Raw genomic sequence first — 26,560 nt, forward strand, 5'->3', positions numbered from 1 at the left:
CCCACTCAGCCTGGAGTCCAGTTGGCCCGCAGGGTTCAGCTGAAGGGCAGAACGAAGCCCAGCGCCCAGGGGCCCCAAACCAGGCAACTCCGGCCCGTATGACCTTGATGATCATCTGCTTTCCAACCCTCCCCCAAGCCCGCCAGCTGTGCTCACCGAGAGGGCCCCAGCTCTGGTTAACAGCTTCATGGCTCAAGATTGTTCTGAGCCTCGGTCACTGCCGCCTTACAGGAAAGCAAGATGGTGGCGGACAGCGGCAGTGGCCCAGCTTTCCCTGCGACGCTCTTTCCCACGTCCCTTACGTGAGCGACTCTCTAGACGACCGGCTGCGCTCTACTGCTCCTTGGAGGTTGGGCCAGTCCAATTCCTCCAAGACATAGGATAGGGAGACGCATAATTTCGTAAGGGAGTATTTACAAGATAATTTAAGTTCCGCTTTTTTAGTTTTCTTCCTGGCCTAGATATCCACTCTGTAATCTTCTGACTGCTTCTGCAACAGGACAGTGCAGTCTCCCCCCCCCGCCACTTTGGATTCTCCCGATCCGGACTGTCCAATGAAACAGTCGGGTTCCCTGGATTCCACCCTCGGCGTCTGGGCTCCAGCCATCTGAACGGCGGGACTTCCCGCTCCGTAGAAGCCGGCGGCTTTAAAAGACCTTCCTCTGTCTGCCCTTCTCCAGAGACTTAGGCTTCGAAACCTCCTTGAGGACATTAGGCCTTGTCCAATTAATTTGCTTCTGCAAACTGCCAGACCACGCCGGGGATGCACCTGGGTGAGACGGAAGCTTAGGAAATCTGTACAACTAAGGTCTCTGCTGTCCTGGAGTTAATAGTCTAGGTTGGGGTTATCTAGAAAATAAAAACTGAACTATAGTTTTGTTTTAGAGAGATTAAAATGTTTTGAATAGTAGTGGTGTGAGTGGTTGAGAGAGAGACTTCTAAGCGGAAGCTTGCATGTGGAGAGTCACGTGACTGCTGGGACTGTGAAAGTGAAAGCCGCTCAGTCGTGTCCGACTCTTTGCGACCCCGTGGACTATATACCGTCCATGGAATTCTCCAGGGCAGAATACTGGAGCGGGTAGCCTTTCCCCTCTCCAGGGGCTCTTCCCAACCCAGGAATGGAACCGAGGTCTCCTGCATTGCAGGCAGATTCTTTACCAACTGAGCTATAAGGGACTCACGTGACTGCTGGGAAAAGAAAATTCCGTGCTCTTTTCCACAAGTATTAACTAAAAAGTTTTTTGTGCCAGACACTATACTGAAAATTAAGGCATGATCCCTGCCCTTCAGGAACTTATAGTCTTGTACCTTGCTACGTTGCATGGTTGGGAAACTAACATTAACATCATTTAGGAGTTTGTTACGAGTGAAGAATTTTCAGATCCCATGGCAAGCCACTCCAGTACTCTTGCCTAGAGAATCCCATGGATGGAGGAGCCTGGTAGGCTGCAGTCCTTGGGGTCGCTAGGGGTCGGACACGACTGAGCGACTTCACTTTCACTTTTCACTTTAACACATTGGAGAAGGAAATGGCAACCCACTCCAGTGTTCTTGCCTGGAGAATCCCAGGGACGAGGGAGCCTGGTGGGCTTCCGTCATGGGGTCACACGGAGTCGGACACGACTGAAGTGACTTAGCAGCAGTAGCAGCATACTGGATCAAAATCTGCATTTTTACAAGATCCCTAGGTGATTTGTATGGATATGAAACTTTCATAAGGCGTTGTAGAGCAGAGAAACATACCCTCAGCTTGTGTCTGAGTTTCTCTATACTAACAACTCTGTAATATGAGATTACAGGGGACACCTAAGACCCAGTAATTGAGAATATGGCAGGAGTTCCCTGCTGCCTAGTGGTTAGGATATGGCGCTGTCGCGGCTGTGGCCCAGGTTCGATCTCTGGTTGGGAACTGAGAGCCTGTAAGCTGTGGAAGGTACAGCCAAAAAGAAAAAAAAATCTAGCACAAAAACTGTGGTAGATTTACATAGCGGTGCATGAAATGATTTAAAGTTGATACATAAGACTTCCCTGGTGGTACAGTGGATAAGAAACTGCTCCCTGCCAATGCAGAGGACACAGGTTCATCCCTGGTCCAGGAAGATTCCACATACAGTGGAGCAACTAAACCCCTGCCACAGCTACTGATCCTGCTCTAGAGCCTGCGCATGGCAACCACTGAAGCCCCTGCTCCTAGAGCCTGTCCTCAGCAAGAGAAACCACTGCAAGGAGAAGGCCGTGCACTGCAACTAGAGAGTAGCTCCCAGCACCCTGACCCTCCCTCCAAAAGGCCCCCCCACCCCCACTGCAGCAACTAGAGAAAGTGCATGTGTAGTAACAGGGACACAGCACAACCAAAAAATGAAATAAGTTAAAAAATAAAGTTGGTACATAAATGAACATTGTTCTATTTTAATGGTTATATATTATTTTGATATTATGGCAAGCAATGCTGATAGGGAGTTTCCTTTTGGCATATGTTTATAAAAGAATAAAAGATTGATATAAACAACATTAAATAAATTAACTATAGGTCATATGGACATATGGAAAAAATAATGAAAGTGTTAACAAAGAGTAAAGTTTGAGAAACATTTCGCTGATCCAGACACCCACCTGGTTAAAATTTTTCAATGATTTCCCATGTTTTTCAGGATAAAGTTCACATTGATTTAACATGATATACAAACCTCTGTCTCCAGTACTTTTAAATCACTACTCTCAAATTAACTGCACTCCTGAGAGTCCAATCACTGGAACTTCATCATCCAGTTGAGGTTAGGTGGGGGACACAGATGCACATGTCCATGAACACACTGCTATTTAGAGTGTTTCCTTCTTCAGTTATACCACCACCAATGCATCAAACCATAATTGTGACCCAAATTAAAGTCTGTTCAAAATGTGGTAGTGTATGAAATACAATTCACGATAACAGCTACATAAATAATAAAATCTGTTTATTAAGTATTTTGCAATATTGCCTCTTAAGTTTTACAGTACAAAGAAAGACTGCCATCTTGTGGAAACATCTACTACTTCCACATCGTGTTGTGACCTACCTAACTGGGTGACAACTGTTTATATGTGGAGGAAAGGTGTCTGAGTGTGTGTGTGTGTGTGTGTGTGTGTGTGTAGTTGAGATGGGATACCATTGTTAACATGTATTTGTGACATTGGTTGGTGTTGTGCATCTTCCACCTCACGCTTTTTTTCAGCTCCCAATCAGTCCTACAGCTAATTAGATAATTATAGAGAAAGAAGAGGCTGGATCCATGAGCTCCAATTCTCACTTAGAGTATATAAGAATATAATTTGGGGACATCAACAGCTGAAAGGGGTGGGGATAGGCGTGCAAAGAGTAGAGTTTTGTATGTTATTGAAGATAAGCTAGTTGTTCAGTTGCTCAGTCATGTCTGACACTTGGCGACCCCATAGACTGCAGCATGCCAGGCCTCCCTGTCCCTCTCCACCTCCCGGAGTTTGCCTGACTTCATGTCCATTGCATTGGTGACGCCAGCCAACCACCTCATTCTCTGTTGCCCCCATCTCCTCCTGCCCTCAGTGTTTCCCAGCATCAAGGTCTTTTCCAATGAGTCGGCTCTTTGCATACATATTTAGTAAACAATGAAAAACGCTCAACACCACTAATCATTTGTTGTTGTGAAGTTGCTAAGTCAGACATGGGTTGCCTACAGCAAGACAGGCTCCCCTGTCCTTCACTATCCTCCCACAGTTGGCTCACAGTTATGTCCATTGAGTCAATGATGCTATTAACCATCTCATCCTCTGCTGCCCCCTTCCTTTTACCTTCAATCTTTCCCAGCATCAGGGTCTTTTACAGTGAGTCAGCTTTTAGCATCAGGAGTCTTTGCAAAGTATTGGAGCTTCAGCTTCAGCAGCAGTTCCTCCATTGAATATTTTCCCTGGTGGCTCAGAGGTAAAAGCATTTGCCTGCAATGTGGGAGACCTGGGTTCGATCCCTGGGTTGGGAAGATCCCCTGAAGGAAATGGCAACCCATTCCAGTATTCTTGCCTGGAAAATCCCATGGACAGAGGAGCCTGGTGGGCTACAGTCTACAGGGTAGCAAAGAGTCGGACACGACTGAGCGACTTCACTTTCCTTTAGGATTGACTGGTTTGATCTTGCAGTCCAAGGGACTCAATCTAGGGTCTTCTCTAGCACCACAGTTTGAAAACATTAATTCTTCAGTGCTCAGCCTTCTTTGTGGTCTAACTCTCACATCTGTACATGCCTACTGGAAAAATCACAGCTTTGACTATAGATTGTCAGCAAAGTGTTGTCTCTGATTTTTAATAAACTGTCTAGGTTTGTCATAGCATTTCTTTCAAGGAGTAAGCGTCTTTTAATTCCATGGCTGCAGTCACAATCCACAGTGATTTTAGAGCCCAATAAAATAAAGTCTGTCATTGTTTCTATTTTATCCCCATTTATTTGCCACGAAGTGATGGGACCAGATGCCATGATCCTCGTTTTTTGAATGTTAAGTTTTCAGTCAACTTTTTTTACTCTCCTCTTTTCACCTTCATCAAGAAGCTCTTTAGTTCCTCTTTGCTTTCTGCATTAGGCTGGTGTCATCTGCTTATTCGAGGTTATTTCTCCCAGAAACCTTGATTTCAACTTGTGCTTCATCCAGCCCAGTGTTTCTCCTGATGTACTCTGATAAGCTAGTACAAATTCAAATTAGAATGTTTTAACTTTACAATTTAAATGTAATCCCAATGGTGGCCACAAAGAAAATAGCTGTCAAATATACACAAATGGAAAAGAGAAGGGAATTTAAGGATTTTACTACAAAATTCAACTAAAGACAAAAGAAAACATTAATGTAGGAGATAAGGGAGCAAAATAAAGCTGTAAGGCATATAGAAACAAAAGAGCAAAATGACAGAAGTAAGTCCTTGTTAGTAATTACTTTAAATGTAAATGTAATCAAAAGACAGAGATTAGCTGAATGGATAAAAACATATTTCAACTATATGCTGCTTACCAGAGACTAACTTTAGACCTTAAATACAATGGGTTGAAAGTGAAAGAAATGGAAGAAGATACTCCATGCAAACAATAACCAAAAGTGACCAGGGGCAGCTCTATTAATATTAAGGCAAAATAGACTTAAATTTTTTAAATTTTGTATTGGGATATAGAAAATTAACAATATTGTCACAGTGCCAAGCGAACAGCAGCGATTCAACCATACATATATCCATTGTTTTTTCATTTTATTTATTGTTTTCTTCATTATGCAAAGACTTTTGAGTGAGTAGGTCCTGTGATTTATGTCAGAGTGTGTTCTGCCTATGTTTTCCTCTAGGAATTTCATAGTGTCCTGTCTCATGTTTAGATCTTCAATGCACTTTTTAAAAGATTAAAATTTTTTTTTAATTGAAGGATAATTGCTTTACAGAATTTTGTGGTTTTCTGTCATACATCAACAAAAATCAGCCATTGATACACCTGTGTCCCCTCCCTCCCGGACCTCCCTCCCATCTCCCTCCCCATCCCACCCTTCAGCCTGTCACAGAGCCCCTGTTTGAGTTCCCTGAGTCATAGAGCAAATTCCCATTGGCTACCTATTTTACATATGTATTGTAAATTTCTTTGTTACTGTTTCCATACATCTCCCCTTCTCCCTCCTCCCCTCCCCCCATGTCCAGAGGTCTGTTCTCTGTCTGTTTCTCCATTGCTGCCCTGAAAATAGATTCATCAGTGCCATCTTTTTGGAACATGCTTCCCTTGTAAGCTCAGTCGGTAAAGAATCTGCCTGCAATGCAGGAGACCCAGGTTCAATTCCTGGGTCCAGAAGATCCTCTGGAGAAGGAAATGACAACCCACTCCAGTGTTCTTGCCTGGAGAATCCCAGAGACGGGGGAGCCTGGTGGGCTGCCGTCTAGGGGGTCGCACAGAGTCGGACATGACTGAAGCGACTTAGCAGCAGCAGCAACAGCATGATCCATCAAGTAAAAACCTCTTTTAAAAAAGAATAGTTATAGTTCCATAGAAAAATAAGAAAAATGCTAAAAAGACTTCTCATATATTTCATATCCAATTTCCTCTGTCATTGACATGTTACAGTAGTGTGGTACCTTTTTCACAATTGGTGAACCAATGTTGTTGCATTAGCTAAAATTCATATTTTGTTCAGATTTCCTAAGTTTTTACCTAATGTTTTTCTGTTCCAGAATCCCAACCAGAATAGCATATTACATTTAGTCTTCAAGTGTCTTTAAGCTTCTCTTTTAAGTCTTATTTGAAAACTTGTCCTTCTTGTACCTGTCCCTTCCGAATGAGAGGTCTGACTGTGGATAGGAGATGAATGAAATGAAGGTGAAGTTATAGTTACTGGAATGACCCACACCAACTTTGTGGTAGTGGAGGGAGACCAACAGCCAGGAACCTTGGGAAAGGAATATCTTAGACCCTGAAGAGTCTGAGGGAAAGGAGGACATTAATGATCTTTTGTCATTCAGAACCACTGGTGGGGTATGCCTTGTGAAGGAAAATGCTACGATGCAATTCTCCCAAAATGTTCCATGCATACTAAACTTGACTATTATCTTTTAAAAGTCTTCCATATTTTATCAGATGGTTCTGATCAAAATCACCATTCTCCTTAACAAGGCAAGAATATTGGTAGGAATACACAGAGTTCAGTTCAGTCGTGTCTGACTCTTTGCAACCCCATGGACTGCAGCATGCTAGGCTTCCCTGTCTATCACCAACTCCTGGAGCCTGCTCAGACTCACGTCCATAGAGTTGATGATGCTATCCAACCATCACATCCTCTGTCATCCCCTTCTCCTCCTGCCTTCAATCTTTCCCAGCATCAGAGTCTTTGCCAGTGAGTCAGTTCTTCATATCAGGTGGCCAAAGTATCGGAGCTTCAGCTTTAGCATCAGTCCTTCCAATGAACACCCAGGATTGATCTCCTTTAGAGTGGACTGGTTGGATCTCCTTGCAGTCCAAGGGACTCTCAAGAGTCTTCCCCAACACAGTTCTTGAGCGCTCAGCTTTCTTTATAGTCAAACTCTCTCATCCATACATGACTACTGGAAAAACAGTAGGAATACACAGAAGAACTGTACAAAGAAGTCTTGATGACCCAGATAACCATGATGGTGTGGTCACTAACCAAGAGCCAGACATCCTGGAGTGTGAAGTCAGGTGGGCATTAGGAAGCACTACCATGAACAAAGCTAGTGGAGGTGATGGAACTCCAGCTGAGTTATTTTGAGCCCTAAAAGGTGATGCTATTAAAGTGCGTACTCAATATGCCAGCAAATTTGGAAAACTCAGCAGTGACTACAGGACTGGAAAAGATTAGTTTTCATTCAAATCCTAAAGAAGGTCAATGCCAAAGAAAGTTCAAACTACTGCACAAATGTGCTCATTTCACATGCTAACAAAGTAATGCTCAAAATCCTCCAAGCTAGGCTTTAGCAGTCCATGAACTGAGAACTTCCAGGTATAAGCTGGATTTAGAAAAGGCAGAGGAATCAGAGATGAAATTGCCAACAGTTTTTGGATCATAGAGAAAGCAAGAGAATTACAGAAAAAACATCTGCTTCACTGACTACACTAAAGCCTTTGAGTGTGTGGATCACAACAAACTGTGAAAAATTCTTAAAGAGATGGGACTACAGACCACCTTACCTGCCTCCTGCAAAATCTGTATGCAGGTCAAGAAGCAGCAGTTAGAACCAGACATGGAACAACAGACTGGTTCCAAATTGGGAAAGGAGTATGTGAAGGCTGTATATTGTCACCCTGCCTATTTAACTTATATGCAGAGTACATCATATGAAATGCCAGGTGGATTTTTTCAAGGAAGCACAAGCTGGAATCAAGATTGCTGGGAGAAATATCAATAACCTTAGATATGTAGCTAGCACCACCCTTATGGCACAAAGTAAAGAGGAACTAAAGAGCCTCTTGATGAGGATGAAAGAGGAGAGTGAAAAGCTGGCTTAAAACTCAGCATTCAAAAAACCAAGATCATGGCATCCAGTCCCATCACTTCATGGCAAATAGATGCGGAAACAATGGAAACAGTGACAGACTTTATTTTCTTGGGCTCCAAAATCACTGCAGATGGTGACTGCAACCATGAGATTAAAACACGCTTGCTCCTTGGAAGAAAGCTATGACAAACTTGGACAGGATAGTAAAAAGCAGAGACATCACTTTGCCAACAAAAGTCCATATAGTTAAAGCTGTGGTTTTTTTCTGTAGTCATGTATAGATGTGAAAGTGGACCATAAAGAAGGCTAGAGCACTGAAGAACTGATGCTTTTGAATTGTGGTGCTAGAGAAGACTCTTGAGAGTCCTTAGGGCAGCACGGAGATTAAACCAGTCAATATTCAGGTAATCAACCCTGAATGTTCATTGGGAGGGCTGATGCTGAAGGTGAAGGTCCAATTCTTTGGCCACCTGATGCAAAGAACTGACTCATTGAAAAAGGCCTTGATGCTGGGAAAGATTGAGGGCATGAGAAGAAGATAACAGGATGAGATGGTTGGATGGCATAATTTACTCAATGGACATGACTTTGAGCAAACTCCAGGAGATAGTGAAGGACAGGGAAGCCTGGCGTCCTGCAGTCCATGGGGTCGCAAAGAGTCGGACATGACTGAACAACAGTAACTCCTTAACAACATTAATGATAAACATACTGGAAATACCAGTGGATGGCTCCACTTCCCATGTAGTACACTTGTCAACACCCATATCTTACCCATCCCTTCTTTTGTAGCCATTGTTCTATCTTTCCATGGGGGCAGCTAAATGCCTTCTGTTGTTAGAAGAGTGACAAGTGAATAGACAAAAGGCAAAGGCTAGATTCAATTATTTATACCAAACTGAGAATCTTAATGTTTATAAACTGGCCAGAAGGATATGTTTGAGGCAGTGTGAACTTGTGTGATGTCTGACTGAGATGGGTCCCACTGGGGGGCATGAACAATTGCAAACCTTTCCAGGGGTACCATTTGTACCCACATAATTGTATTACTGTGTGAAATCAAGCCATCAACTTGCTTCCCTTCAAAAAACATTGCCTTGCTCCTTTGAGATGGTCATAAGAGAGCAGGCATTTAGAAAGTCAGTTAAATCAGAATCTCACGACCAAGGTGGTTTAGAGTGGTAGAACTTCCCTAGATTTTCTTTTTTCAGGCCAGCATGGAGTCAAATGTAATTACTATTACATTGTGCTATTCATGAATCAGTGCCTCAGTACAAGTGACATGGTGAATACAGAAATGTGAGAAAGCCACTTGATTTTCTAAGGTTAACTAAATTGGTTTATAGGATTTGTTCAGCTAGTTGGGTCTGCGACCTGGGAGGCATGGTTAAGGTCAAATATTGTAGGTTAGTCTCATCATGTTGCTTAAAGTTCTACTGATAGTAGTCTTAACAATTGTATGAGGCAAATTAAATAAATTTGAACCAAATAAATTTGGTCCAAATCTCAGATTAACCAGAGTAGTTGATGAGGCAGTATACTCAAGGGGAAATATGCTAGAAGTCAAGATGGTAGATATTATTGGGAGACAATTTTTCATGCGTCTTTTGCGTTTCTGTATGATTTTCAAGAAAATGTATTAACTGCCTTGTGCAAGGATGTTTTTCTGCAAGGATTTTGCAAGGATGATTATAGAGCAAATGGCTTTTGACAAGAGACAACATCTCCCTCTGGACCAGAGGAAAGGTTTACTTAATGTTCAGCGTAATAAAATGTTTACTTTCAGAGCACATGTTGGGCAGGTTTACTGACTGCCCATTGTGAAGATTTGAGTTCCAGAAGTTCAGTTTCCAGTAACACAGCCCTCTGAATAAACAGGTAGAATTGGGGAACTGTTACTGCTGTGAGTAACAAAGTCTAGTGTCTTTTTTTTTGACTGCATAGGGTCTTTGTTGCTATGTGTGGGCTTTCTCTAGTTGTGGTGAGTGGGGATTACTCGTGATTGCAGTGTGAGGCCTTCTCATTGTGGTGGCTTCTCTTATTGTGGAGTAAAGGCTCTAGGCACACAGGCTTCAGTCGTTGCAGCATGGAGCCTCAGTAGTAGTGGTTTGCAGGCTCTAGAGTGCAGGATCAGTAGTTGCGGTACACAGGCTTAGTTGCTCTGTGGCATGTGGAATCTTCCCGGACCAGGGGTTGAACCTGTGTCCCCTGCACTGGCAGATATATTCTTATCCACTGTACCACCAGGGAAGTCTCAAATCTTGTGTCCTTGGCCTAGGATTCCAGTATTCATGGAACTGTGGAAGCTAACCTGACAATTTACAGGCAGGGTAAAATCTCAGACCCTTCACAGTTCAATTCTTGACAACAGGTCACTTACTCTAATCCTCAGAGGTTGCAAACGTTCTTCTTTGCGGTTTCAGTTTGTGTACACACCCACACAGAGACAGAGAGAGAGAGAGAAGGAGGGGGGCTGAGAAGGAGAGAGAGAGAAGGAGGAGAAGGAGCGGGGAGGAAGAAAAGAGGAGAGGAGAGAGGCGAGGGGAGGGGGAGTGAGGTTGGGAAAGAGGGAGAGAGATGCTTCTGTGTATTAGTTGGAGGCAGCAGCCTGGAAAGGCATAGTTGTCACTGGTTGGAAATGATGCTGAGCAAGGCCCTGCGGGTCTCCTGAGAACAAAGATTTTGTGTGTCCCCCATTTCTTTGATTACAGGAAACAGCCTTCGTTCAACCTCCATGACCTTCCCTGAGTTCCAGTGGGCAGATTCAAGCAGTTGTTAATTGGGGAAGGGAGGGGGGCTTGTGAGACCAGGGAGAAACAGTCAAGGGTAGCCTTGGGGCAGGTCCTGTTTCCCCATAAGTGGATCAGTTCAGTTCAGTTCAGTCGCTCAGTCGTGTCCGACTCTCCGCGACCCCATTATTCACAGCACGCCAGGCCTCCCTGTCCATCACCAACTCCCGGAGTTCACTCAAACTCATGTCCATCGAGTCGGTGATGCCATCCAGCCATCTCATTCTCTGTCGCCCCCTTCTCCTCCCAACCCCCAATCCCTCCCAGCATCAGACTCTTTTCCAGTTGACACAATGATATCTTTGCCTCCTCCAGGTGGGAAAAGTTAACAATTAATGACAGTGTGCTGCTCACAAGCATGTAGAACCTCAGACCAGTTGGAGCTGAAGGTTGATGGTGCTGACTTCTACTTACCTTACCACTAATCCATCAGAAGACTGTCCATGTACAGATCATACTCTCCTTGAACAATTACTATAAAACTTATTATCTTCTTTAAGTTGGGACATTTGAGGGCGTTAGCCTGCTGTGGCCCCCTTTACCTGGAAAAGCAATAAAACTATTCTTTTCTACTTCACCCAAGACTCTGTCTCCAAGATTCAATTTAGCACTGGTGTACAGAGAAGCTGAGCTTTCGGGATCAGAAATGAATCTCGTAGCAGCTTTATTTATTGACCTTATCAATATTAGCAAAAGTCAGGAATATTTGTTCCAATGTTATCTGACTGATGAAATAGTCTACTAGATTGAATAGTGTTTTAGCTTCCTCCATGATATGAAACACCTTTAACAGAAAAAAAAAAAATCATGGTGTTACCATTGCTGTATCCTCAGATGGACCTTTTCCCCACCCAATCACTTCCCAATTCCTGCCAGGTTTATGCTTAGGAACAAAAAGATATGGATGGGGGAATTTAGAAAGAAGAAGGAAAAGATGGTTGAAAAATAGAGAAGAGGAGACAATTCTTTATTTCTATTCTCTTGCTAGGTATGGAATATTAGAGGTTAGGGTCAGAAGTATCAATCAAACTACAGGGGCCTTTGGAAAGTAACTTATAAAGTTCTCCTCTGTAAATATCATGTTCCCATTCCACATGCTTGAATCTCTCTGCTTCCCATCTGTCTCCATTAACACATAATGTTAGAAATGTATGATTTCAACAATCACCTTTCCCCAGCAAATTCCCTTGCTGGGAATGTAGTAGCCAATAATTCCGTGATGATCCTGGTTTATCATGTTACCTAAGAAAGGAAAGATTTGACAGGTGAGTAATAGGGCCCTGTTTACAAAATTCCCCAATAATTCCCTTTCCAGTTATCCCAATAGAGAAATAATATATGCAGTTAAAACAGAGATGACATAATTCCGTTTTACTATATATGACTTTGTTAAGTATTTCAATAGATTTACTTTCACATGAAATATGGTCTTATTGCTCACAGTTTGTAAAAATTGCAAAGGGTAGGATAATCACTTTTAGACATGGAAAAAATAATTCACATGCTCTTTGCCAAAGCAGAATTACATGAACTCTAATGTTCTATAGGACTCAGTTTCTAAACATTGTCCTGAAACTATGTTCATAAAAATTGGGTATGGTTTCTTTTTCCTGTTGTGTGTATCTGTGTGTGTGTGTGTGTGGTACTTGTATGTGGTGTGTGTGTGTGTAGTGTAGGATCTCTATAGTACTCTTATGAGTAGGCAGTCTTCATCCTAAAGGAAAGAGGAAATTCATGTCTGTATGACACAAAAGTGAAGGCATTCACTGCAGAAATAAAATTGAGGTAGTAATACTGTAGCTACTCCTAAAATAGGATGTATTTGTATTTATTGTTACACCATTGAAGACTACTGCAAATGGAATAAGTTGGGATTAAGATATTTAAAATAAATAATCTCTATGTCAATTACAATAAGGGATTTTCTTTTTAAATAATCTCTGCATAACCTGCATGAATAAGGAAAAAATTTTTTTAAACTTTAAAAACTTTATACCAAGCATATAAAAGTATATGGAAATATACAGTTTAGTGAATTATAATGAAGTTAACAAACATGTCCATGGAGAAGGAAATGGCAACCCACTCCAGTATTCTTGCCTGGAGAATCCCATGGACAGAGGAGACTGGCGGGCCCCAGTCCACGGGGTTGCAGAGACTTGGACACGACTGAGTGACTGTGTTGTTCTAGTTCAGTCACTCTCTGTGACCCCATGGACTGCAGCATGCCAGACTTCTCTGTCCTTCATTTCCCGAAGCTTGCTCAAACTCATGTCCATTGAGTCAGTGATGCCACCCAAACATCTCATCCACTGTTGTCCGCTTCTCCTCCTGCCTTCAATCTTTCCCAGCATCAGGGGCTTCTCGAATGAGTCTGCTCTTCACATCAGGAGGCCAAAATATTGAAGCTTCAGCTTCAGCAGCAGCTCTTCTAATGAATAGAAGTGAGCGACTAACACAACAACTCTGGAAGTAACCTATGCCACTAACTACCAAGACTTACTTCCTCTCCCTTAAAACTACTATCTTGACTTTTTATGGTAAACATTTCTTCGCTACTTGTAATTTTATTATCTAAGTTCAGTTCAGTTCAGTCCCTCAGTTGTGTCCGACTCTCCGTGACCCCATGAATCACAGCACGCCAGGCCTCCCTCTCCATCACCAACTCCCGGAGTTCACTCAAACTCATGTTCATTGAGTCGGTGATGCCATCCAGCCATCTCATTCTCTGTTGTCCCCTTTTCCTCCTTCCCCCAATCCCTCCCAGCATCAGAGTCTTTTCCAGTGAGTCAGCTCTTCACATGAGGTGGCCAAAGTATTGGAGTTTCAGCTTTAGCATCAGTCCTTCCAATGAACACCCAGGACTGATCTCCTTTAGAATGGACTGGTTGGATCTCCTTGCAGTCCAAGGGACTCTCAAGACTCTTCTCCAACACCACAGTTCAAAAGCATCAATTCTTCGGCGATCAGCTTTCTTCACAGTCCAACTCTCACATCCATACATGACCACGGGAAAAACCATAGCCTTGACTAGACGGACCTTGGTTGGCAAAGTAATGTCTCTGCTTTTTAATATGCTATCTAGGTTGATCATAACTTTCCTTCCAAGGAGTAAGCGTCTTTTAATTTCATGGCTGCAATCACCATCCGCAGTGATTTTGGAGCTCAAAAAATAAAGTCTGACACTGTTTCCACTGTTTCTCCATCTATTTCCCATGAAGTGATGGGACCAGATGCCATGATCTTAGTTTTCTGAATGTTGAGCTTCAAGCCAACCTTTTCACTCTCCTCTTTCACCCTCATCAAGAAGCTCTTTAGTTCCTCTTCATTCTGTGCCATAAGGGTGGTGCTAGCTTTGTATCTAAGGTTATTGATATTTCTCCCTGCAATGTTGATTCCAGCTTGTGCTTCATGCACCTGGCATATTGTATGATGTACTCTGTATAGAAGTTAAATAAGCAGGGTGACAATGTACAGCCTTGATGTACTCCTTTCACAATTTTGAACCAGTCCATTGTTCCATGTCTGGTTTTAACTGTTGCTTCTTGACCCGCATACAGGTTTTGCAGGAGGCAGGTAAGGTTGTCTGGTATTCCCATCTCTTTAAGAATTTTCCACAGTTTGTGGTAATCTGCACAGGACTGCAATGAGATCCAACCAGTCCATTCTAAAGGAGGTCGATCCTGGGTGTTCATTGGAAGGACTGATGCTAAAGCTGAAACTCCAATACTTTGGCCACCTCATGCGAAGAGTTGACTCACTGGAAAAGACTCTGATGCTGGGAAGGATTGGGGGAAGGAGGAGAAGGGGACGACAGAGAATGAGATGGCTGGATGGCATCACCAACTCGATGGACATGAGTTTGAGTGAACTCCGGGAGTTGGTGATGGACAGGGAGGCCTGGCGTGCTGTGATTCATGGGGTCGCAAAGAGTAGGTCACGACTGAGCGACTGAACTGACACAGTCAAAGGTTTTAGCATAGTTAATGAAGCAGAAGTAGATGTTTTTCTGGAATTTCCTAGCTTTTTTATGATCCAGTGGATGTTGGCAATTTCATCTCTGGTTCCTCTGCCTTTTCTAAATCCAGCTTGAACATCTGGAAGTTCTCATTTCACATACTGTTGAAGCCTAGCTTGAAGGATTTTGAGCATTACTTTGCTAGCATGTGAAATGAGTGAAATTGTATGGTAGTTTGAACATTCTTTGGCATTGCCTTTCTTTGGGATTGAAATAAAAACTGACGTTTTTCCAGTTCTGTGGCCACTGCTCAGTTTTCCAAATTTGCTGGCATATTGAATGCAGCACTTTCACAGCATCCTCTTTTAGAATTTGAAACAGTTCACCTGGAATTCCATCACCTCCACTAGATTTGTTCAGAGTGATGCTTCCTAAGGCCACTTGACTTCACACTCCAGGATGTCTGGGTCTAGGTGAGTGATGACACCATCATGGTTATCTGGGTCATTAATATATTTTTGTATAGTTCTGTGTATTCCTGCCACCTCTTCTTAATATTTTCTGCTTCTGTTAGGTCCGTACCATTTCTGTCCTTTATTGTGCCTATCTTTGCATGAAATGTTCCCTTGGCACTTCTAATTTTCTTGAAGAGATCTCTAGTCTTCTCTATTCTATATACAACATACAGCAATGTTAATTATCTTTATCATATTGTACATTACGACTCTAGTATTGTATTTATTTATCTTATAACTGGAAATGTGTGCCTTTGACTATTTTGATTTTAATTCCCTCCCCTCATGCTACTAGCTCTGGTAACCATAAATCTGATCTCATTTTCTATGAGTTTGATTTCGAAGTGTAACTGACCTACAACACCATGTTAGTTCCTGTCACACAACATGTTGTTTATTCTTGAAGTTGTGTCTTACTCTTTTGCGACCCCATGGACTGTGGCCACCAGGTTCCTCTGTCCATGGGATGTCCCAGGCAAGAATAATGCAATGCATTGCCATTTCCTTCTCCAGGGGATCTTCCTGACCCAGGGAGTGAACCTGAGTTTCCTGCATTGTAGGCAGATTCTTGACCACTCAGCCACCATGAAGTTTCACTATTCCTATGCATTTCAAAATGATCACCGTGATAAGTCTAGTTTCATCTTATAAAGATACTGCATAATTATTGACTATATTCCATACATTATACATTTTATTTTATGCTCATTACTCATTTATTTGTAACTGAAAGTTAGTACTTTTTAATCTCCCTCACACATTTATCTCCTTCTCCCACCCTTCTTTTCTCTGGAAACTGCCTGTTTGTTCTCTATATCTATGACTCCTCTTTTGCTATGTTTATTCATTGATTTTGTTTTTTAGTTTCCATGTATAAGTAAAATCTTACAGTATTTGTCTTTGTCTGATATTTAACTTTGCATATTTTCATTCATGTTGTCACATATGGCAAAAAAATATTCTTTCTTGTGGATGAGTAATATTGTTTCATATCTTCTTTTAAAAAATTTATTGATTTTTGGCTGTGCTGGGTCTGTTGCTTTGTGTGGGTTTGCTCTGGTTGCAGCAAGTAGGTACTTCTCTTCACTAAAGTGCACGGCCTTCTCACTGGTGGCTTCTCTTATTGTGCAGCACGGGCCCTAGGTGGGTGGGCTTCAGTAGTTGTGCCATGTGAGTCTAGTAGTTGTGGCACATGGGCTTAGTTGCCCCATGACATGTGGAATCTCTCTATACCACATGGCTTGTAGAATCTCTCTGATCCACAGGGATCAAACCTGTGTCCCGTGCAATAGTAGGCAGATTTTTAACCACTAGACCACCAGGTGTGTCCTTCCATATTTTCTTTACCCATTCATCTATCAGTGGGCACTTGGGTTTGCTCTGTATCTTGTTTATTGTAAGTCATGCTGTAATGAACATGTGGTGCATATATCTGTTCAAATCAGTATTTTGTTTTCTTAGGATAATTACCCAGTGGTGGAATTGCTGGATTATATGATAATTCTATTTTTAAGTTTTTGAGGAATCTCAGTACTGTTTTCCATAGTGGCTGTACCGATTTACATCTCTATAAACAGAGCATAAGAGTTCCCTTTTCTTCACATCCTCACCAACACTTGTTATTTGTTGTCTTTTGGATAACAGTCATTTTGACAGGTGTGAAGTGATAGCTCATTGCCATTTTGGTTTGTATTTTCTTTATGATTAGTGATGTTGAACTTCTTTTCATATCCCTGTTGGCCATCTAACCCTAACCCTAACCATCTGTATTTCTTCTTTGAAAAAAAAGTCTACTGTGGTCCTTTGCCATTTTTTAACTAAGTTGTTTTGGGTTTTTTTGATGTGTTGTATGAGTTCTTTGTATATATTGGATAATAACACCTTGTTGACAAATATTTTTTCCCATTCAGTAGGCAAACTTTTTGGTTTTTTGATCATTTTCTTTGCTGAGCAAATGCTTTTTAGTTTGATATAGTCCTATTTGTTATTTTTGCTTTTGTTTTCCTTGCCTGAGAAGACTAAATCCCCCCAAATATTGCTAAGACTGATGTCAAGAATGTACTGTCTATATTTTCTTCTATAAGTTTTATTGTTTCTAGTCTTATATTTGTCTTTAATCCATATTGATTATATTTTTTTGTATATGGTGTGAGAATGTAGTCTAGCTTGATTCTTTTGCACTTAGCTGTCTAGTTTTCCCAACACTGTTTGTTGAAGATGCTGTCTTTCCCTCATGGTCTATTCTTGCTCCTATGTCATAAATTAATTTCCCACATAAGTTTGGTTTCATTTCTGGGCTTTCTATTCTGTCCTACTGATCTATGTGTTTTTGTGTCAGTTCTATACTGTTTTGACTACTGTAGCTTTGTAGTATAGCTTGAAATCTTAGAACATAATATCTCCAGTTGCATAGAATAAGTTTTTAACTTCAGACCTTATATTTGAAGGAACAGCCACCATCTTCATTCTTTTCTAACTGCCTTCAGGGGGGAAATGCCTCCCATCAACCCATTTAGGAAGACTGAGATTTTCTCAGATATTTTCTATGAGTATGCTTTTTTCAAACTTCTTGTTCCCTCTTTGAGGTGAATTCTTAAAACTCAATGCCTTCTGTCAATCTTGCTATGCCAGGCTGGGTAATGACAGTGTGCTATCCGCTTTCTATGGAGTGATAGTTTGATGCTCAAGTTTGTGTGCTTTCACCCATACTGAAGATTTGGGCCACCTTTCTGTCAGACAGACAGCTGGCCTACCAGCTGTCTTCAGAGGCTTACTCTTAACACTCTTGAGTTGTACACGAATAGTCAGCCATAGAATGTGGGTTGTGTGTAGGTGAGGTGCGTGGAGCATTGGTATTTCTATGCTATTGGGAGGGGCCTGAAGATGTGGCGTCCCCAGAAACTCATGGGTTGTCTCTCTGATAAGGTTGACAAGTGGTTTGTAAGATCTAAATCACCTTGATACCATCTGAGACCCCTGGCTGCTATTCTGTCAGTTTGTTCCTATACCCAGTCATGTGGCATATTCAGTGCTCTGAATGGGGCAAGAAATAAATGTTTGGTTTTTTTTTGGCACTATTCCACACAACTTGGGAAGCCAGGTGTTCACGTAAATGCTCTTAGTTTCCCTCATGGAAGAAACTGTAGACCAAGAAGTTTCCTTTTGGCACTGAGCTGTGCCATTTTGTGATTGAAGTGACACTGGTAAAATAAAACTGTTCCTCTTACCCTCATCAATGTGAGGTTAATCTTGGATTTTTGTACTCATTGGTATACTGGAACTTCTCTGCTGGACTCTCTGACTTCTACAGAGGCACTCTTTCATGTAGGTAACTGTCAAACTTGGTATCGTTTGTTGGGAAGACAGTAGAAAATGCTATTTTGTCATTTTAATGACATTATTATTTTAAATAAACTTTTGAATGTTAGGTTGATTAAAAATAAGAAAAATAAAAGTTTTAACTTTTATCTTCACTTGTTCTTTCTTTGGTGCCTTTCTTTAGTTACATAGATTTAAGTTTATACCTGCATCATTTTCCTACTCTTTAAAGAATTTCTTCTAACATATCTCACAAAGCAGGTCTACTGGCAAGAAATCTCCTCAATTTTTTTTCCTGACGGTCTTTATTTCTCCTTCACATTGAAGAGTAATTCATTTGGGTACAGAATTCTAAGTTGGTGGTTTTATTCTCTCAACACTTAATATATTTCATTCTATTCTTTTCTTGCTCGCATGAGGAGAAGTTGGATGTGATTGTTTATTTCTCTATATCTTAAGGTGTCTTTTTCCTCTGGCTTCTTTCAAGATTTTTTCTCTGATTTTATGAAGTTGAAAAATGATATCCCTAAGCATAGTTACTTACTTATTTTTGGCATTTATCCTATTGGTATTCTCTGAGCTTCCTGGATTTGTGGTTGGTGTTAACATTAATTTGGAGGAGATTCTCAGTCATTGTTTCAAATATTTTTTTCTTCCTCTTTCTCTTTTATCTGGTATGCCCAACATGTTGTATATGTTACACTTTTTGTAACTGTCCTACAGTCTTTGGATATTTTACCTCCCACACCAGTCTTTGTTTTCTGTGTTTTTTGTATTCGTGTGTTCTATTGATATGTCCTCTCAGTTCAGTCGCTCAGTCATGTCTGACTCTTTGCAACCCCGTGGACTGCAGCATGCCAGGCTTCCCTGTCCATCACCAACTCCCAGAGCTTACTCAGACTTATGTCCATTGAGTTGGTGATGCCATCCAACCATCTCATCCTCTGTCATCCCCTTCTCCCACCTTCAATCTTTCCCAGCATCAGGGTCTTTTCAGTTGAGTCAAACTTCCAAAGTATTGGAGTTTCAGCTTCAGCATCAGTTCTTCCAATGAATATTTAGGATTGGTTTCCTTTAGGATGGACTGGTTGGATCTCCTTGCTGTCCAAGTGACTTTCAAGAGTCTTCTCCAACACCACAGTTCAAAAGCATCAATTCTTTGGTGCTCAGTTTTCTTTGTAGTCCAACTCTCACATCCATACATGACTACTGGAAAAACCATAGCTTTGAGTAGATGGACCTTTGTTGGCAAAGTAATGTCTCTGCTTTTTAATATGCTGTCTAGGTTGGTCATAACTTTTCTTCCAAGGAGCAAGCATCTTTTAATTTCATGGCTGCAGTCAGCATCTGTAGTGATTTTGGAGCCCCCCAAAATAAAGTCTGTCACTGTTTCCATTGTTTCCCCATCTATTTCCCATGAAGTGATGGGACCAGATGCCATGATCTTATTTTTCTGAATGTTGAGCTTTAAGCCAACTTTTTCACTCTCCTCTTTCACTTTCATCAAGAGGCTCTTCAGTTCTTCTTCACTTTCTGCCATAAGGGTGGTGTTGTCTGCATATCTGAGGTTATTGATATTTCTTCTGGTAGTCTTGATTCCAGCTTGTGCTTCATCCAGTACAACATTTCTTATGATGTACTCTGCATACAAGTTAAATAAGCAGGGTGACAAGATATAGCCTTGACGTACTTCTTTCACAATTTGGAACCAATCTGTTGTTCGATGTCCAGTTCTAACTGTTGCTTCTTGATCTGCGTACAGATTTCTCAGGAGGCAGGTCAGGTGGTCTGGTATTCCCATCTCTTTCAGAATTTTCCACAGTTTGTTGTGATCCACACAGTCAAAGGCTTTGGCATAGTCAATAAAGCAGAAGTAGATGTTTTCTGGAACTCTCTTGCTTTTTCGATGATTCAGTGGATGTTAGCAATTTCATGTCTGGTTCCTCTGCCTTTTCTAAATCCAACCTGAACATCTGGAAGTTCTCAGTTCACTACTGTTGAAGCCTGGCTTGGAGAATTTTGAGCATTACTCTGCTGTGTGTGAGATGAGTACAACTGTGTGGTAGTTTGAACATTCTTTGGCATTGCTTTTCTTTGGGATTGGAATGAAAACTGACCTTTTCCAGTTCTGTGGCCACTGCTGAGTTTCCCAAATTTGCTGGCATATTGAGTGCAGCACTCTCACAGCATCATCTTCAGGATTTGAAATAGTTCAACTGGAATTCCATCACCTCCACTAGCTTTGTTCGTAGTGATGCTCTCTAAGGCCCACTTGACTTCACATTCCAGGATGTCTGGCTCTAGATGAGTGATCACAGCACCATGATTATCTGGGTCATGAAGATCTTTTTTTATATAGTTCTTCTGTGTATTATTGCCACCTCTTCTTAATATCTTCTGCTTCTGTTAGTTTCATACCATTTCTGTCCTTTATTGTGCCCATTTTTTCATGAAATGTTCCCTTGGTATCTCTAATTTTCTTGAAGTGATCTCTAGTCTTTCCCAATCGATTGTTTTCCTTTATTTCTTTGCATTGATCATTGAGGAAGGCTTTATCTTTCCTTGCTAGTCTTTGAAACTCTGCATTCCAATGGGTATATCTTTCCTTTTCTTCTTTGCCTTTTGCTTCTCTTCTCAGCTATTTGTAAGGCCTCCTCAGACAATCATTTTGCCTTTTTGCATTCTTTTTTTGGGGATGGTCTTGATCACTGCCTCCTGTACAATGTCATGAACCTCATCCATAGTTCTTCAGGCACTCTGTGTATCAGATCTAATCCGTTGAATCTATTTGTCACTTCCACTGTATAATCATAAGGGATTTGATTTAGGTCATACATGAATGGTCTAGTGGTTTTTCCCTACTTTCTTCAATTTAAGTCTGAATTTGGCAATAAGGAGTTCATGATCTGAGCCACAGTCAGCTCCCAGTATTGTTTTTGCTGACTGTATAGAGCTTCTCCATCTTTGACTGCAAAGAATATAATCAATCTGATTTTGGTATTGACCATCTGGTGATGTCCATGTGTAGAGTCTTCTCTTGTGTTGTTGAAGAGAGTGTTTGCTATGACCAGTGCGTTCTCTTGGCCAAACTCTGTTAGCCTTTGCCCTGCTTCATTGTGTACTCCAAGGCCAAATTTGCCTGTTACTCCAGGTATTTCTTGACTTCCTACTTTTGCATTCCAGTCCCCTAAAATGAAAAGGACACCTTTTTTGAGTGTTAGTTCTAGAAGGTCTTGTAGGTCTTCATAGAACCGTTCAACTTCAGCTTCTTCAGCATTATTGACCAGGGTATAGAGTTCAATTACTGTGATATTGAATGGTTTGCCTTGGAAACAAACAGATCATTCTGTAATTTTTGAGATTGCATCCAAGTACTGCATTTGGGACTCTTTTGTTGACTATGAGGGCTATTTCATTTCTTCTAAGGGATTCTTGCCCACAGTAGTAGATATAATGGTCATCTGAGTTAAATTCACCCATTCCAGTCCATTTTAGTTCACTGATCCCTAAAATATCAATGTTCATTCTTGCCATCTCCTGTTTGACCACTTCCAATTTACCTTGATTCATGGACCTAACATTCCAGGTTCCTATGCAATATTGCTTGTTACAGCATTGGACTTTACTTCCATCACCAGTCACATCCACAACTGGGTGTTGTTTTTGCTTTGGCTTCATGTCTTCATTCTTTCTGGAGTTATTTCTCCACTGATCTCCATGAGCATATTGGGCACCTACCAGCCTGGGGAGTTCATCTTTCAGTGTCCTATCATTTTGCCTTTTCATACTGTTCATGGAGTTCTCAAGGCAAGAATACTGAAGTGGTTTGCCCTTTCCCTCTACAGTGGACCACGTTTTGTCCTCTAGCTCAGTGGTTCTTTCCTCAGCTGTGTCCAGTCTACTGAAATCCATCAAAGGCATTCTTCATTTCTGTTAGATTTTTGATCTCTAGCATTTCTTCTTGGTCCTTTCTCAGGATTTCCACTTGTCTGCCTACATTGCTTATTTGTTCCTGAATGCTGTCTACTTTGTCCATATAGCCCTTGGTATATTAATTATAGTTGTTTTCAATTACAGGGCTGACAATTCAAACATCCTTGTCATATCTGGGTCTAACATTGCTCTATGTCTTCAAATTGTGTTTTCTGCTTTCTTTGTGTGCTTTGTAATTTATTTATTTATTTTTTGATAGCCAGACTTCCTGGGAAGGAGGATGGCTATAAATAGGCCTTTTGTAATGTGGTGATGAGGGCTTCCCTGATGGCTGAGTGGTAAAAAATCTGCATGCCAAAGAACATGGGTTCTATCCTGGGGTCAGGAAGATGCCCTGGAGAAGGAAATGGCAATCCACTCCAGTATTCTTGCGTGGGGAATCCCATAGACAGAGAAGTATGGCAAGCTGTAGTCCACGGGTTTGCAAAGAATTGGACACAACTTAGTGATTAAACAGCAACAGCAAATCTGGTGACAAGTTGTTGGGGATAGGAAGTGTGCTATAGGCTGTGTATATCCCAATTCAGTGAGCCCATGCCTCTGGACTGTGAACTTTACAAGTGTTTATCAGTTCTTTCTCCTCTCCTTTGTGGCGCACAATGGCTAAGAGTTGGCTGGAACTCTCTGAGGTCATTTCAGTTCAGTTCAGTTCAGTCGCTCAGTCGTGTCCGACTCTTTGTGACCCCATGAATCACAGTACGCCAGGCCTCCCTGTCCATCACTAACTCCCGGAGTTCACTCAGACTCATGTCCATCGAGTCGGTGATGCCATCCAGCCATCTCATTCTCTGTCATTTAGGCTCTGATAATACCCTAGAACCTTGTCAAGATCCTGGAGGTAAATATCACAATATGTAGGAAACCTCCATAACTGGACTCTCTGAAGTGGTTACCCTTTAGAGGTGTCGACACAGTGCTTTCAGCAATTCAATTGCAATTCAGGTTTTCCCACCTTGGCACTGGTTGCCCTTGGAGTTTCTGCTAGACATTCTCTGATCTGGTAATCTGTGATTCCCTGTATTTGCCTATTTGTCCAATATTGGCTGCAGTGGTTTGCCCTTACTTCTTTTTCAGATCCTAGAAGATTTGTTGATTTTTCAGTTTGTTCAGCTTTTTACTTGTTATTAGGACAGAATGTCAGTTTTTAACTTTCTTACATTCTGGGCTGGCAACTAAAGCATTTGTTCATTTTTGAGGGTCCTTGCCTAGTGGGAATCTTAGATTAAGCTTCTCACACTGTAGTGGGTCCAAAGTTAATTTGTTTCAGGGAAAACCAATTTTTGCATTTTATTATTGTCTCTATCAGGTTTTAGCTTGATAATTTTTTTCTGTTCTGTTTTGGTTCTTTGAATTTTTTTTCTCCCTTTTTTCTCAGTCTAAGCAAATAATTAAAAGCATATTTACTTTATGTTTTCCAATATGTATTTTTATTTTAATAGTGGTACATTTCTGAGAGAATAATCTGTCATGCTGTAGAAACAGGAACTATTTTCTCTGTGACCTTTTAAAAAATGAATGATGTCTTAAATTCTTTGCCACTAAAGGGAAGCATTTAATTGAAATAATCTTCTAATTCCTAGAGATAATTTTAAGCTGAAATGTATATTTAAGTTGCCTTTCATATGATATAGTTCTTTCTTTTTTCCTTTTCTGGATAATCTTTATGCATAGGTCCCAGACATAAAGGGACCATCCTTTCTATTTTACTATCTTTAAATGAGGAAGTTTTATTTGAAATAGCTAATTTGCTCAAGGATAGCATGGGGAAAGATTGCCAGTTCAGTAACTTTCCATTTGTAGTTTCACATCCAAGCTATTGTGTTCATCACCTCCTTTAAGAGAAGTTTGGCCTCAGTTTTTTGTGTCCTCTCTCACCTTCAAGTTAAATAGGATATTGGAATGGCTCATAGTATATATATATGTATGCTTCTGTGTGGTTAATTATCTTCAACACTGCAAACAAAAAGTGCTCCACAAATCTTTCCATATGAATGAATGGCTAAATGAATATCCAGCTGGCCTGATGGACATATTTATTAGAATATTCTAATATAATTAATACTAAATTAATGATCTTTCCTACATTATGGTTCTTCCTCTCTAACTGATCATTCCCCCCACCCCACCTGCCTCTTTCTTTCTTTCTCTCTCTCTCTCTCTCTATATATATATATATATATGCTGCTGCTAAGTTGCTTCAGTCGTGTCTGACTCTGTGCGACCCTATGGACAGCAGCCCACCAGGCTCCCCTATCCACAGGATTCTCTAGGCAAGAATATTGGAGTGGGTTGCCGTTTCCTTCTCCAATGCATGAAAGTGAAAAGTGAAAGTGAAGTTGCTCAGTCGTGTCTGACTTTTAGCGACCCCATGGACTGCAGCCTACCAGGCTCCTCCACTCATGGGATTTTCCAGGCAAGAGTACTGGAGTGGATTGCCATTGCCTTCTCCTCTCTCTCTTTATATATATATATATCCATTTCCTATGATTTCTTCCTCTCCATGCTTACTGTCACTTTCTTAGTGCAGGGCAATACCATTTATTGCTTTATCATTGTTATGCTTTTAGACATGCATCCTAACCATCTGGCTACCACACTGTTGATAGAGTGATCATTCAAGTTAAAGACTACAGATAAAGTAGTGAGAGTACAAATAAATAGAAGCTGGCTGTAAATTTGTTTATTGTGGGCACAGAGAGGCACTTGCTGAAATTAGCACACAAAGGCTGAATAAAATTTTTGTCAATCATCCAGATCATTTCCTTGAAAGAAGAAAAGGGGATTTGCATTTCATAAGCATTGCCTGATTCAGTAATCAGGGAATGGCAGAGGAAAGATGCTCAAAGAGAAGGGAAACCTTAAAAATTATCAAGGATTAAAAATAGAGCCTTAACTTCAATAATTTAACTCTAAATGAATAAACTTGAATGGATGTATCTTACTGGATAATTCCTACAAGAGACTGGTGAGAACCTCTGCTATTTTGAGAAAGCTTCTTAGCATAATCAGGGATAAATTCATAGAAAAATTATTTCTAAAGGAGCCTAATATAATAGCTCAATAAACATCAATTACTTATGGAAAAAAGTTATTAAGTACATGCAGCAGAACAACATATGTGACTTAAAACAATTTTCACAAGTAAGCCCTATCTACATTACCTGGAAAATTTGTCTCAATGAATTCTTTGAACTTCTCTAGTTTATCTTTATTATCATCAGTGTTAATCTTTGCTGTCAGAGTATATATATTACCAAACTTGTTCTTGAGGTGATGTGGGCTGCCTAGGCACTTGAACTTCCCCTTTACCATGATGGCCAGCCTGGTACAAAGGGCTTCACATTCTTCCATGCTAGAGGCACAAAGGATAATATGGATGAAGAGACCCCTCTCAGAAGCAAAACTTTATATTTCAAAACAGAGCTATGATTATAAGGTAATACTTATAGTAAGAAGGCTTTATATTGCAAGTGATCATTACTAAGACCATATTTGGAAAGAGGAGATTTAAAAATTCGAAGCAGCTGATTTCTAAATTCACAAGAGAAACACTTCCCTGACTTCCTACCTTCTACCAAGTCTGGATTTCAGAACTTAACTGAGTATTCTAGATTTTACCCAGGAATCAGCATTTGCTCACAGTCCTTCTTATGTCTTCACATACTTAGACAAGTTCACTGACATATCCCTGACTCAAACTAATTCTCTCTTATACACTTCTGACTCTCACCCAAGTCTCCTAATGGGTCATACCTGTGGGAAGATATGACGATAGCTTTGCCAGTATTACATATCCATGTAACTGTGTCCCACATATGGCGTCTGGCTACTGGGTCCATGCCAGTAGATGGTTCATCCAGGAAAACAACTGAGGACTTTCCCATTAGGGCAATAACAGTATTCAATTTACGTTTGTTTCCTCCACTTTATTGTCAAAGAAGGAGAGAGAAAGTGGAGGAGAAAGAAGAAATAAGGTTATGGTTAATTCAACAGAATTAGCTCATGTA

At 41.0% G+C, this 26,560-nt stretch overlaps 2 protein-coding genes across 2 annotated transcripts in view; both read right to left on the minus strand.

Annotated features, from left to right (window-relative positions):
- Positions 1-310, minus strand: part of UQCRC2 (ubiquinol-cytochrome c reductase core protein 2) — a 33,014-nt gene extending 32,704 nt beyond the window's left edge. The window contains exon 1 of the mRNA XM_055409630.2: positions 157-310. Coding sequence (XP_055265605.1) covers positions 157-189 — 33 coding nt within the window. The 5' untranslated portion in view covers positions 190-310. The remainder of the gene's footprint in view (positions 1-156) is intronic.
- Positions 311-457: 147 nt separating this feature from the next.
- LOC129545010 (phospholipid-transporting ATPase ABCA3-like) overlaps positions 458-26,560 on the minus strand; it is a 241,795-nt gene continuing 215,692 nt past the window's right edge. The window contains exons 27-31 of the mRNA XM_088833045.1: positions 26,307-26,477; positions 25,715-25,905; positions 11,938-12,011; positions 11,446-11,553; positions 458-769 (exon numbers count right to left, since the gene is read on the minus strand). Coding sequence (XP_088689171.1) covers positions 458-769; positions 11,446-11,553; positions 11,938-12,011; positions 25,715-25,905; positions 26,307-26,477 — 856 coding nt within the window. The remainder of the gene's footprint in view (positions 770-11,445; positions 11,554-11,937; positions 12,012-25,714; positions 25,906-26,306; positions 26,478-26,560) is intronic.

The sequence above is a fragment of the Moschus berezovskii genome, chromosome 27 (assembly GCF_049115385.1).
Source record: "Moschus berezovskii isolate FMDL1 chromosome 27, NW_MosBer_1.0, whole genome shotgun sequence".
Classification (NCBI taxonomy): Eukaryota; Metazoa; Chordata; class Mammalia; order Artiodactyla; family Moschidae; genus Moschus; species Moschus berezovskii.